Source organism: Perca fluviatilis, chromosome 20 (genome assembly GCF_010015445.1).
Source record: "Perca fluviatilis chromosome 20, GENO_Pfluv_1.0, whole genome shotgun sequence".
In the NCBI taxonomy this organism is placed as follows: Eukaryota; Metazoa; Chordata; class Actinopteri; order Perciformes; family Percidae; genus Perca; species Perca fluviatilis.
This window is the reverse complement of record NC_053131.1, coordinates 17526311-17540910: the sequence shown is the minus strand read 5'-3', so window position 1 is coordinate 17540910 and position 14600 is coordinate 17526311. Positions and strand designations below refer to the sequence as shown.

At 39.5% G+C, this 14600-nt stretch overlaps 1 protein-coding gene across 3 annotated transcripts in view; it reads left to right on the top strand.

Moving 5' to 3' along the window:
- Window positions 1–13384, top strand: part of LOC120548841 — a 148772-nt gene extending 135388 nt beyond the window's left edge. For all 3 annotated transcript variants that reach the window (XM_039785355.1, XM_039785356.1, XM_039785354.1), the window contains 3 exons: window positions 3473–3580; window positions 5788–5871; window positions 9527–13384. In XM_039785355.1, the coding sequence (XP_039641289.1) occupies window positions 3473–3580; window positions 5788–5871; window positions 9527–11065 (1731 nt within the window). In that variant the 3' untranslated portion in view covers window positions 11066–13384. The remainder of the gene's footprint in view (window positions 1–3472; window positions 3581–5787; window positions 5872–9526) is intronic.
- Window positions 13385–14600: the final 1216 nt, after the last annotated feature.

Sequence of the window (14600 nt, the reverse complement as noted above, 5' to 3'; positions counted from 1 at the left end):
TGATGTCACAGATTCCCGTAAGAATGGCCAAATAGCAAATAATGGCTATGTTTACCATTGTGAAAAGCGTTAGATGAATCCTAGCCCCGGTGCTGAGGGGGGGCCATGTGTGAGGAAGCCTGTTGTGTCTGTGTATGAATGTGTTGCTCTCTGTTTTTCAGTGAGGCCTACAGTGCACTAGTTAGTGCCAATAACACTACAGTCGTTAATCATAACTCTTGAAACGTGTCACTTACACATTGGAGAGTATCACCATGACCCAGCAGATGTGCTGAAGTGAAATTTAATAGTTGTGCAAAACTATTGGGACTAATTTATTATCTTGTAGTTACCATACAATTACACATTTATTTCAGTACACATTGTGAAAAGGCAGAGACAAAAAGATGGTTTGAGATATTATCTCTGCGACTACAGTGATGGATGAGCTCACGATTACTTTTCATTCATTCAGTCAGTTATGTTACGTGTAATAATGCAGTTGCGTGTAGGGAATATTTACAGAAAAAAGGCTCTATTGATTTGTTAAAGAAAACTTAAAATTTAAAGATTATGCAACCTTAAGCATATTTTAATGCTTCAATTCTAGTTGTTAATTGTTGTCCAAAACCTCTTAAAAATACATCAATGAGCTACACTGTTGCACTGAGTGACATGTTTCTTAGTAATGATGAACATGTGCACTGTGGTTTATTCTGAGTAAATGCCACATAAACCGTCCTGCTGCCGTAAATACTCTCTAGTGCACTAAATGTGTATTAATTCCAGGCTGAAATAGTCTTCTGCAATTGCACTATTTACCCCTGTATGTAAAACTACTGCGCCAAACTGTGTTAGGAAATTACTGAGCATTTTCAATAATAAAACTGTATATTTGTGACCCGTTTTTTAAACACTTACATCTTCAGTGGATACCAGTGGGCTTTGGGCTGAGGGCGACAGACGGGGTAGGGTAGTTGAAAAGTATTTTGAGACAGACTTAAAAATTGTGGGCTTTGGCATTTTCATGGGATTGGTTGACTTTAAGAAGAATATAGAAGAGCAGCTTTATCCCTTATTTGTTTGCAGCAAATAGCAACCATTTTTAGGCAACAAAAAAGTCTGTTGGTTTATTGTTTCACTTCTAGATTTGATTTGCCAACAGTGTAACTCATACATTCAATGATGTTGGTACTATCCGCAAAGCAATAGCACATCATCAATGAAGAGTATCAAAACAGCCTGTGTTCACACCTGCATCATCTGCAACAATAACAGAACTTTGACCCCCCCCAAAATAAATAACCCAATTAAGTAGAGTAGATATGGATCAAGATGGATGATGCTCTCATGGTTCATACTGTACTGCAAAACAAGAAAAAGCTTTAGAAAATGGTCACCACTGATGTGATTTGTAAAACCACCAAAACAATTTCATCTTTCATCCCAATCAGGCACAAACTAAGGCTTATTTGTGGTAAATATTGTCAGTTTCACATGGGAATTGGATCTGGACAGTAATCACTATGGGTCTGCCAGAGATTTTCTCTCCCGCCTCCACAATGTCCACTGAGGTTGGGACCGACTTTTTCCTGGTTTCTGAAAAACTTTTACTCACAATATCTTTGGTGTCTCCATTTGAAAATCCTCTTTAATTAGGTTACAAACACACACACACACACACACAAAATAAAATAAGACTGTTTAACTGGAGAGTTGTCTGCTCTCCTCTGTGAACCGTAGTCTTCAGTAATTGCATCCCATGGGATTTAAGCTTCATTTCTTATCCAGTGAAGGGGCAGAATCTTAAGCTGAATATGTAAAACAAAGTGAGGGTGGAACGGACACATTTTTCACTTTCTATTCACTCAATTCAACAAATCCTCTTGATCAATAATTGATTGTTGTTATTGCTTATTCTATTACATATCTGTATTGTAGAGGAGGAACTGGCCCATTTGGTAGCTGAGCCAGGATTTGAGTGTTTCAACATTCCAATACAGAGCATGAAACTCATATGCTGCAAAGCGAGTTTATTGCTGATTTTCAACTCTTGTCCCTATTAAAATATTGGTGTCCAATGTTTACTTTGGGCCATTTAATACCTTACTTTAAGTAGGTTTCTTTTACGTAAGTCTTGTATTTATAAGGCATGAGACCAATGTATTACACTACAAAGCTATAATGTATATTAACATCTGAGTGAGAAATTGTCAGGGACTGGGTGCAATTACATATCTGAGCTTTAAAGTGCCCTAATGTGGTCATCCGCACAGTCAGCATCAGAAAATATGAATAGAAATCTAGATTAATGAGCTGGAGAAGAGTGCCAGGAAGCTGCATGTCTCAACAACTGATTAATGAGATCCTAACAGAATTGGATTTGAATATCAATGCTGGCCTATTGCTTAAACTGACATTAATTGCCACCTATTAGATTGGCTTTGCACCCCTGTATTTCAAAACAATCACCGCCATTGAGAGATTAGAAGAGAGAAGTGTGGGAGGCCAAGCGAGTTTTCAGAGCTCGTGCTGTGTGCTGTGTGCTGTGTGTGTGTGTGTATTCTGCATGCTGTAAGGGAGACTGTGGATGGACCGCTACAAGGTGAGGGTCAAGAGACTGACAAGGGTAGCTGAGCCAGCACTACGGCTAGCTAGCTAATCTGCTAATATGAGCACTAGTTTTTGATGATTCCATGACAGTCTGTTTATTAGATTATAAGATATCTTTCGTGCAAAGTTGACTTTTTGAACTGGGGGTGGTGCTGGAGGAAAGCACATTGTGTTCAAAATGGATATGGTTCATCCTCTAAAGAGCAAGACTGTGCACAGTAAATTTTCTTCAATCAATCCATCTCATAAGGTTCATGTGTACGTAGAAATGTTACCCAGATGAGGAATAATCCTCAGGGCACCATGCATGTATGTGTCACAATGTGGCCATCAGTTGTCGAGATTAAAGTGGGCAGACAGACAGAAAGACAGACCAGCCAACCAGCAGACATCCCCATCATGAGGCTCTGCTGTTACTGGGGATAAAATGTCAATCCAGCAGAGTCATTTTGCACTTCTTTGACAGAAAACACTGAAAATCGAATGAGTGTGCATCATTTGTCTTTCTCAGTCTCTCCCTCTTTCTTTTTCACTCTCCCTCTATTTCTTTCTCCCAGAGTAATTGATATGATATGAGCGCTGGCAAGTGTAATCTTCTTTTAATTAAGACCTGCTGCTGGCACCGACTTCAGACTGATAGTGACTTATGGCTCTCTTTCTCTCATTTTTCTTCCCCTCTTCTATCATCTTATTTTTCTTCTGTTGCTCCTCCAACTTTGGCTCCCTCATCTTTCTCTCGTAATCTCAACATTCAACTCTTTCCTCTAACCTCTTACTTCTTGCCCCCTTATCATCTACTCGGTCTACCTCTAACATTTTGTTTTCTTTTTCTTTTTTCAATTTCTCTTTTGCCTTGTCAATTCTTTCTCTTACACTGCAGTCCCAGCACCATGATGAGGAAAAGAGAGCCCTCAGCCGGGAAATCATCCTCCTCAACAACCACCTCATGGAGGCAAAGATCACCATCAATAAACTCAGAGAGGACAATGTGAGTACTCAAAGCTGCATATTGTAATAAGGGCTTCCACTGACCTCTCTGTCAGCATTGTGCATGTAGGCTCACTTGTATAATAGGGGGCATGCCCAAATTATATTTCACCTTCAAGCCCACAAATTAAGCAGTAGTCTGGGGCATTTAGGGCCACAGAGATCTGGGGCCCTGGGATAGTTGCTGTCCTTGCCTGGTCAGTAATCCAGCCTTTTTAGCACCTCTTCAAATCTGACAACTCTTCAAAAAGCTGTTTCTCCTGATGGGAACACTTACTCCTGTCACATTGGTATCCTTCTCCATGAAACCACTACTGCTAAAATTCTCATACAACTGTATTTTTGCAACATCCTGGATATTTGTGCTTCAAGGAACCACAGCAGACAGAGGAATTAACTCTAAGCCACTGGGTGTTTTATAGTGATTATACTGAAATCAATGGGCATCCTCAGGGCTGCTAGAATTTGGAGCCGGGGCCTTGTGGATCTGAGCTCAGGGACATGTGGCAATCTGGTGCCTCACTTTCTTTGAAGTGATTTTACTGGTATTTCTTCTGGGGGCTCCAGGTTAGTAGATTTTCTCTCTTTTGTCAATAGTAGCTTTTTAGCCCTTCTGAGCTATCGAGTATTTTGACAATACCGCCAGATCTGGCCAGGCTGATTGGAGTCAAGGTTCATTTAGAATGGGAGAAGAATTTGTTCCATCAGAGCCGCGAGACAGGCATTTCCTCCAGGGAGCAAGCTGTGTGTCTGCTCGCATACGTTGTTGGAAAGAGACGCAAAACAACAAAAAAAAGCCTAATGACAAAGACAGGAAAAGGACCACAAAGAAACCCGAAACAACCACAAAGCGAAGCCAAACGACCACAAAGAGACACAAAATGACCACAAAGAAATGCAAAACAACCACAAAGAGATGTAAAATTTGCCACAATCCGCCCATGCTGAATCCTGGCTATTAGACTGCATGAAAACCAGCTCTATACAAAGCCACAACAAAGCGTCTTCATTACTCTATTCACTCTATTCTATAAATAAATATACAGTATGTTAAGACCTCACAAACACTAGTGGCTGACATTCCAAGCAGAAACACACCAGACAACTGATGTTAAGACATCACCAAGGTCTCAAATGTTTATTTGACATGTCCACAGAAACTAGAGGGAGCCCAAATGTCCCCTGGCAACAAAAAGAAAACAAATAAAGTGATTCAAAAAGCAGTCACTGTTAACTGGTGGGGAAGTTGAAACTGTCAAAAAGAAGGCTTTGATGTTATGGGAAGTATTGTCAGGGCTGTGGTGTGATAGAAGCACAGGGAGGCAGTGAGAGCAGCAAGAACTGACCTTTATGAGAGGATGGATTTCACAGAGGAGGGAGAGGAAAAGAAAATGAGCGAAACCAGCTAATCACCCACACAAACACATTCAGAAACACAGAAAACAGTTCAACTGGGCATCCGCTGTGCCGGATTACCCTTGCTTTGCTCTGAAATTTAAGTAAAAATCTGAAAACGATCCATTCTAGAAAGAAAGCACAGAGAACGAGATAAATAATGCTGCACTAGCGTCCCTAGGCTGGAACAGGCAGATAAGTGAATGCATAATAAAATTAGCACAGGCTGTACTGGGCAGATATATTACAAAAAAAAAATATTTAAGATCCTGCAATCCCCTGATGTCAACCTAGTGAAAAAATATAGCCAAGGTGAAAAATACATGCTAACTAATTAAACTCTACCAGCTTCAATGGATGAATTTGTTCCTTTGATTTGACAGTTCACTAAATCAATGAGTTGCCTAATCCAACTGCAGCTGCGGCTGCTACTTATCCCAATTTTCCAATGGAATATGGCCCATTATGTGCGCTACATATCGTATGCTATACTATAAATTTCTCATTATTAAAAAAGCCAGTCAAGCCAGGAATCTAGTTTTGTTTCCCAACAACCCATACTTCATTTACAAATACCATATGAATAGTACATTTAAACATTTGATTTTGAATTTTTTAAATTTTAATTAAGTTCCCCATAATTACAAAAAGATTTAATAACAATTAGGAGGTTGTAATCCAAAGTGTTTTTCCCAGGGGGGGAACACAATCCCCCTCAGTCAAAAGCTTACTTGAACCATCAGGCTGCCAAAATTAACAAGATTTTTAAAAACAAGAATTTGTAATTGAGGATAATCTTTCTGCCTCTTACAGGACCTGTACAGGAAAGACTGCAACCTGGCAGCCCAGCTGCTGCAATGCTCCAAGTCTCACTACAGAGCACACAAGATGTCTGAGGTGAGCTCCCCAACACTGCTACAACTGCATCAATGTGTGAATTCAAATCTGTGCTGCAAGAAAAAGGTTTGCTGACCTGGGTTTTAAAATTAAGTTAAAACCATTTAAGAAAAAAAATACTTTTTGCAAACATATTATATTTGGTTAAATTACATTCCAAATAAGACTAGATATAATTATCAGTGCTTAGCTTCTTCCACAATAGCAGAAGGCTTACAATGAGCAGCTTGATTAAGGCTGTAGCTAGCATTAAGTCCTTAATACCAAGGGCATGTCTTCTGTATTTATTATGGGAATTCAGGGGTTTTAGCAACCTGGGTTGAGTTGACATTCTATAATTAAAAACTTACATTTTGTCATGGTGGGAATTTTAAAGGCCAATTCCATTTGGACTTCATATCTCAAATTTGACTACATACTGTATATGGCAACAAATAATTATTAAATAAAGAACCAGGAATGGGAAAAGATTTCGTTGCCTATACAATACCTTACTTCAGGGAATATAAACAGTGTTTTGACGCTCTTTTAGATTTGAGGGAATCAAAAAATAAAATGTAGCCTGAAGAAGGTTGCCTGATTTAAATTAGGAAATATCTGATCAAAGAATAAAAACTGTTGAGAAAGCTGAAAAACTGGCCAAACATTTGAAACCCAGTTTACTCAGATACTCAACACAGACATACAGTATTTTAGTTTGTACCCAGCACCTCAAGATTCTTTTAAACAGTATTTATTATTTTGGAAAATATAATTGACATAAAATATAACTTAACTGAATACATAAAACACATCCAAATAATACTAATTTTAGGGAGGTGGGTGTATTTGGGAGAACTTGGACTACGACCTCAATATTACCCAAATTCTGGCTATAGCTGAGCTTGATGAATAAAACTACATTATCCATCACTACACGTATGCTGTAAATAATTAGTGTGAGCTAATGAACTATTCTCTATGAATTATTTATGTAATGGAGAGGTTTCCCATGTTGTGTCAGTGTACCTTTAGAAGCCTTGGTAAGTGGTTTTCACAATAAGACGGAGGCACAGTGCTCATGGTCTCTTCAGTCAGACTGATGAAGGTCTGCTGTCTGAAGTGCCATCTGTCTGCACCTCGGATGTGCATATGAATAAATGAATAAAAGCCTGGCCTGAGACGACACCTGATGCACAAAAGAATAAAAGTTATACTCTCCAACAGGGATGATAATTGACTAAAGTACTGCATACAAATACATTTGACTAGCCTATTTAGATCATTAAATATTCACTAGTTATCATATGAGTGCATATGAAATACAGTACAATTCAACTTCATAAACCTCTAAAAAGCTGATGTTTTCTGTTTTTATTATAATTCCGATTCTACTTAAATAAACATGGTGATGGACAAGAAGGCAGGATGTCAGTACATTTCTACTAGGTTAAAGGAAGTCTATGCAACCTTTGCAGAACAGCTCAGACAATTATGGGATAATGTTAACAGTAAATGCTAAAAACATTGTGGAATGCTAGCACAGGAAAAGAATAATCATAAAGTCAGCAAACTGACTCAGTGATGATGTCCGTGATATAGCAATATCTGTCTTTAGTTTGCTAACATAAGCTGCTAACATTAACCATTATGCTCATACGAGGCCAAGTAAAGATGTAACGTTAGCAGCAAAAACCTGAAATAAATATTACTGTACTATAATACTAGGGTTAAACTAGCTCTACCCTGCAATACACAAACAATGCTGCTTCTTCATTTCCATGTTTCCTAGAGATCATCAACTGGAGGATGCACGATACATTACTGGGTCATGTAGCCTCAGTCTTTTAGCATTATAGCCATATTGTGGATGTTTAAGACCTCTTATAGGCTTTTGGTTATAAAACAAGTTACCTGGAAACATTAAAGTCTGCTGCAGGCAGTTTTCAAACAACTCATGGAGTTTTAGTGTTAGCATTAGCTTGCTTTAGCTAGCTACCCCTGATAAAATTTGCCAGTGACAGTTGTTTTTTCAACCGACAAAATCCACAGTTGGAGGCTAGAAATGAAAACCGCTTTTATTCACTTATGCGTGAATTGAAAACCCTTTTTTTTATTATTCCAAATGTTGGAGTGGTAAATCTGCCATTGTTATGCTATTGTCAACTGTATGTGCTGTGAAAACATTCAACAGGCAACAGTAGAAGTAAATAAGGGGGAGAGGTTCGACAAACAGTTAATTGAGAGATGGTGCGTTGTTTTTATTGCTAACAAATTCAACTTTTTATTTGTAAGAGGAAAAATGTGTTTTTTCTTCTTTCTGAATTTACAGTCTCACTTTCAATATAAATATTTGGTTATAAAACATGCGAAAGAAAAACCTCTCCCACTTGTATTTTAAGGAAATAGCTCTCAGAGTGGCTGTGAATAGCTAGAATTACTAACATAATAACTTCCATCAAATGCCATTAAACCAATTATTTCAATAAATGGAACAAGACCTGTGGAAGTGTTCATGCTCTCACGTGGATGAACACTGAGTGACTGTTAATTAAGATGCCTCAGATAGCAGCTATTGCTGAGCTAGCTAAATTGGAGCACACTCTGTATATCATTTTGTACTCCCCACACGCCTCACCTACTTTCCATCTCTATTGCCTCTGAGAGAGGCAGCGACTGCTAAAAATAGCTCAGACTTAAAAGATGCAGGTTATTTTATGCCGAGGCAAGCTTCTATTTCTTAACAAAGCCAAGTCAGTATTTTATCTTTTTTTCTATTCCCAGCTGGAGACCCGTAGCACTGGTTTAATTTGAATCTAAGCTGTTCCCTGTGGAATTGATATGTGTTTGATGGTAGACAGAAGAAAGACAGAGAGAGAAGGAGGCCTTTTACTTGTGAAGGCAGTGGAGCAAGAGGAGGAAGATGAAAGGATAAAGAAAGGGAGGAGAAAAGAGAGGACTCAGTGTGTCAGGAACAGTTCCTACTGACCAACTTAAAAAAAAAAGAAATTGTAATTGACGGGAACAGTTTTCTAAAACATGAGCCAATCAAACAGATTATGTCTTTGTCTGTCTGTGTAAGAGTGAGACAGAAAGAGAGACAGAAAAACAGATGGGAGAGAGAAGGACACAATTATTTTGAAAGACGAAAATATTTGTGTCCAAAATGTTCCGATTAATACAATTTTATGGAATGACAAAGTTGAGGTAAAGAAACAACAGAATATTTGTTTTGAAGAAGAAAATTGTGTTGGGTGAAAAGAAAGGCAAACAAACTAAATAAATAGCTTGTGCACAACAATTTTCTGACAAGTTCATTAGAGGGGCCTAGTAGTGCAATTCCCCTGAGATACACAAACTGGTCTGGACTGTGTGAGCTTTGCGAGAATGAATTGCTTTCTAAACCAGAACTATAGATTCAAATCCTTGAGGAATGGCTCTAAAAATACTTTCAGTGCAGACACAAAAAGCAATGCATATGTTTGAGGAACAGATTCAAGTTGATTGTATAACTAATTAGGAAAAGGCCATTGGGTAAGTCTATTTTTCAGTGATCTTTTCTGGCTAAATCTGAAGATTGGCTCAGCAGCTATTACAAAAAAACCTTGGTGTAGATTTTTGTTTTAACTTCCCATCTTTATCAAAATTCTTTTGTCTCTTTGTATGTCTGTCTTAGCTGCCGCTGGACTTGCAGGAACGCATCAGTTCCCACATGGATAAACATAATCGGGGTAGCAGCGCCTCCATAGCAAGGTGCCACTCCAATTACTCTGACGCCGTGCCCACATCCATAATTGGCAAGGTCCTGGAAAAGCCCGAACCAGGAAGCAGTTGCCCTGTAACACGCTCACCCAGCCCGCAGCCACAGGATGGAGACTTTCTTACAGCAACAGGTAGCACTGATCACCTGAACCGCCGCATTTCATATAAAACATCTGACCTGTACTGTAGCGATACAGCTCTCTACTGCCCTGAGCGATGGCAAGATACAGAGCGTAGGCAGAGTGTCGACCTCCATGGCACCGGTCTGCTCCAGCTTCACGCCCAGAACTCCATTGACAGCAACCCAGATGAAGAGACCTACCACTCTGAAAGTTTCTCTAACCATGAGCCTCCATCCTCATTCCACCACCACGATGACTTTGGCACTGGTAGCCTCCCTGCCTCCAGTTCCTACTCTAGCTTCAGTCTTGCATCAGACGAGAAGGGAGGAGTTAGTGGTGGTGGTTGTGGGCGCACTGCCAGCAGCACCTTATCCTCTTCACACCAGGGTCTCTATATGGATTGGCGAGATGGTGGCAGTGGGGACTATGAGCGCAAAAGCATGTCCTCTTATGATAAAGACAGCCCAAGCTTCCCCAAGTCCCTCAGCATCCAGCACATGGTGATCCCCAGGAGCCCGCAGAAGGGCACCTCACCAGGGTACACAAGGACAGCTTCATGCTTCAGTGAACCATACCATTCCAGCACCCCTCGCCTGGCCTCCTCTCACAGCATGGGGTCCACAACTGGACTGGGCCAGGCTCGTCGAGGAGCTCTGGACAGCCGAGGTGACGTCCAGGTCCCTGAGGACGACCTAAGCAGCCGCTGGAGACAGCTCAGCGTGGAAGACATCAACACGTTCGCATCCTACCCTAATATCCCAGGGCGTGTCTCTCCATACAGTTTCTCTGAGCGCCATTTTGCCATGGGACCCTCCAGCAAGGTCAAGGGGTCTCTCTACAGCAGCTTTCAAGAAGGAGATGACGTCTTCCACAGCCGCGTGCTGGACCAGTGTTTTTCTGTGGGTCCCCCTTCGCCCAGCCGCAGTCAGAAACCCATGGAGCATCGTAAGCAGGAGAAAACGTCTGTGCTGTATAGAGCCAAGGAGGACAGTCAGGACTCCGAGTGCAGTTTGTTCCTCTCAGGGAGTTCTAAAGAGAAAGAGAGCGGTGGGGGAGCAACAGCAGCAAGTAGTGCCAAGGACTACGTAAATCTGAGTGCAGACAGCTCAGCTGAGTCCTTACACCAAAGCTCCCTCGAAGCCTCAAGTCTTCAACACTACCCCAGCCCCAGGCCGAGCGTCCGGCCTCGCCCGAGCTCCAGCTCCGCTCTCAGTGTCGGTCCCGCACTCCCAAAGAAGACCTCTCCAAGATACCAAAAATTTGGCAGCACAGGACTGACAAGGAAGGACAGTTTGACCAAGGCACAGCTATACGGTACGCTGCTGAACTGAGCGGAGACAGAGAGCTTTTCATTTTATGCATGATGATGATGACGATTCCTAACTAAACTGTACTGTACTGTCTCAAAAATCCCCAGCAGCAAACACATATGTGTGATGGGATATTAAGATGTTGTTGTTTTATGTATCTCTTAGCCAAGGCACGTTTCATGCAGTCTGCAACACTTTTTCTATTGTATGTCACGATGCGGTGTAGCTACCTAAAACCAGCTATTCAGTATGTTTTTGTTTCAGTGACGATGATAATTAAAGCCACCAGGAATTTCTCTAAGAAATACAACACAGACCCGGCTACATGAACATACTGAGCTATTTGTTTTTTTTGGTGTTAAGTACTGTTAGTAAAACCAGCAAAAGACCATTAATTCCTGCTCTAATAATAATAATAGTAATAATGGGCGTGTTCAATGGAGGCGGCTTAATTAAAGATGTTTGGGAGAAGGAAGGTTATCCATTATGTATAGTGAACCCTGGTGACTGCAAGCTGTTTAAAAGATATATTTATTCTCTATTTTGTCTTAAACAAAATACATGATGTATAATGCATATACAGTAAATACGATGGAAAAACTCATTTCCAGCTAAATTGTTTTTCATGGGCACATTATCTGTAAACGCTACTTACTAACCACTTCAAAATTGGCTAAACAAGAGATATTAAAAAAAAGTATTTTACATAAATGCTATGTTACATTTATAGCAAGAGACTCCTGATAATTACAATACGTTGACTGGTGAACAACAAAAGAAATGTATACATTCAGTAGAAATGGTTAAATAGAACTGTGAGATTTTTAGCTGGAATTTTTCTTATTTTTGTATTAATGTGAGGCTCCAAAGTAGTTACTCTCATACCAGGAAACTTGTGAAATTGCCTTAATCCTGTTCAATGGACAGAATGGTCTCCTTTACAACAACTGTGTACATACTGTATTATCTTCTGTATTGTTACTGTACGTATACACTACTGTTACAGCGTATGCTCTTCCTGTCAGACATAACACACAGGCCAGTTTCTTTAGAAAAGGATTAAGTCCATTCTTAGACTGGGGATATTTTTCAGTGGAGCTCTCCAGTGAAATTTGTTTTTAGTTCAAGACGATGAGGCTTAATCCCTGTCTAAAAATCTGGCACACACAGCCAAATGTCTACCCCGATACAAACTCTTAAACCCTGATAGAACTAGTTGCACAAAACAAAAAGTGCTGGATCTTCTGATTTTCAGGAGAGATTAATTGTAACATTCTCCAGGCAAGCTGGCAGTTCTGCAATGTATGCTCAAAAAGTTGAACTGAGAAGGGGGTATGAAACGACTGATTAAAGACAAAAATGTACAGTGTGTTGTTTTCAAACCAGCATGCTCAATTAGGCTATTTTAGAGAAAACACTGTGAAAAAAGACAATGCATGTATATATGCGTACATATAAAGTGGCAAAGACATGCTGTCCTGTTGATGAATTCAAAAAAATATAACAAGACTGCCTTATGTTAAATAAAGAGTTGCAGAAGGGTTGTACTGCTGCCCAACAATCATGCTACCATCTGTTTTTGTTACTAGTATAGATGGGGGAAAAAACATCCCCATATATACTACACTGGATTTCTAGATACTAGAAAACGACAGTGTTCTAACGTGTGTGCCCTTTGGCATGATAGTTCTTGAGGATTTCTTCCTGCCTGCGTAGCTCTATAGATCTGAGAGGAATGGCGAAAGGGATAAGCTAAATAATGGGAACTCAGCTTTGCCCTCGAGCAGTCGCATATAGATTTTTCTGGAAGTCAATGCCTCTACCTCTCCCATTCCTGCAGATCTGGGAACTGGCTTAAGGCTGTTTTTTTTTAAGATTTAAAAACTTGCTCTTTTTTTTTACCTTGGCATGTTATGAAAGTGAAACTGCACACATGACACACAAAGTCTCCAATCATATTCTTATTTGGTACAATAAGCATCTTAAGGGTTAAAAAGGTTTGGAATTAAATGTAATCAATGTACAGAGGGATTAAGAGGATATATTGTATTTCTGTTGCGGACATAATGTATGAAAAGAAATATAGATACTACATATACAATTGTTATTACACTTTGACTATTTTTTATCCAGTTTCAGTTGATGTTATATTTATCGAATGTTTTGACCCTGAATGAAGAGGCTGAAGCGGTTCTGTCCTGTTCTACCTCCAGCCTTGTTCCAGGAACAACAGGCCAGCTGTTTAAATGTCAACATATTTGTCCGTCTGATGCATGGTTATATATTTTTGCTGTATGTTTATTTACTTAATAAAGATGAGTGTTGGGAAATACATCATGACCTTTGTTGTTTTACATTACTTTTTTCAAGAAACGTAAATGTTTAAGATCCTAGAAATGTCTTGATCTGCAGTGCGGGACAGTTTTCGACCTTCTTGATGCATTTGTCACGATTCAAATTGACTTCCTTAACTGATTGTAGATACTCCTCTGTATTCTTTATACATTATTCAGCTTTGTGAGGCCACAATTAAGCTTTATTTATCTCATGGGGAAATGTTCTGGCTGGCGCTAAGAGTTTCATTCAGGTTTTCAGTTGTTTTATTTTATTTTGTTATGCTGGTCTTTTGCCATTGCCCAACTCTTCTTAGGAAAGGTGTCTGTTAAATTTTGTTGATTTCAACTTATTTTTTTATAAAAAAAATTTAATCTGGTGACCTAAAGATTCTTCCCCACTGTCTAAAACACCCAATGTGACAGTTTATACACTAAACAGACATCTATTAGCATAATGGTTAACGTGAAGATTTATGTGTCAAGTTAAAAGTTTGGTTACTTATCGGTTACTTACACATCAACGAGGCAACGCAATCTTCAAACATGTCTTTTTTGAAGAGGCCCTCCAAAGTTCATCGTGGTTTTCTGCTGTTGCTAGTCTTTAACTTTATTCTTTGGTATTTAGAGGCCCTTTTGTGTCATTATCTCTAATTTGTTTTAATGTTAATGATCTTCAGTATCTGACTTGCTAGCCAGCGACAAAAAAAACACAGAAAGACAACTACAAACAGCAGTAGCTTTCCCCATTTAGCATGTGCAAATTATCATTTGGCTTCACAAATTGCTTGGTGGTCCTTTAAGACAATAACAATGTCAGTTAAACTAATATACAGTATAAACAACGCCACAGGCTAGAAAAAGTACTGATCCATTGGAATTTCCTTGGGCGCCAAACAGCAAAGTGTATTTTAAGGACTGCTCTGCTAGATACTGAATAAACTCAGCATTTGCCTGCACCTCACTGCTCTGTTGTTGACGGCAGGATTTGGGAAGAGCCTGGCAATGTTTTGACAGATGTCTGCGTATTTTCTTTAGTTCTCTGGTTGTCTCTCTGTCAACAAAATGTCATATCAGAGCAATGAGAACAAAAAGGCAAAGAGGAAAGTGATGCGTATGCAAAATGTGGAATGAAAAGCACTACTGATTAGAAAATGCCCAAAGAGATTTTTTTTCTTTTCTTTTTTGACAAGAACATGATGATGAAGTCTCTTGCTGTTTTT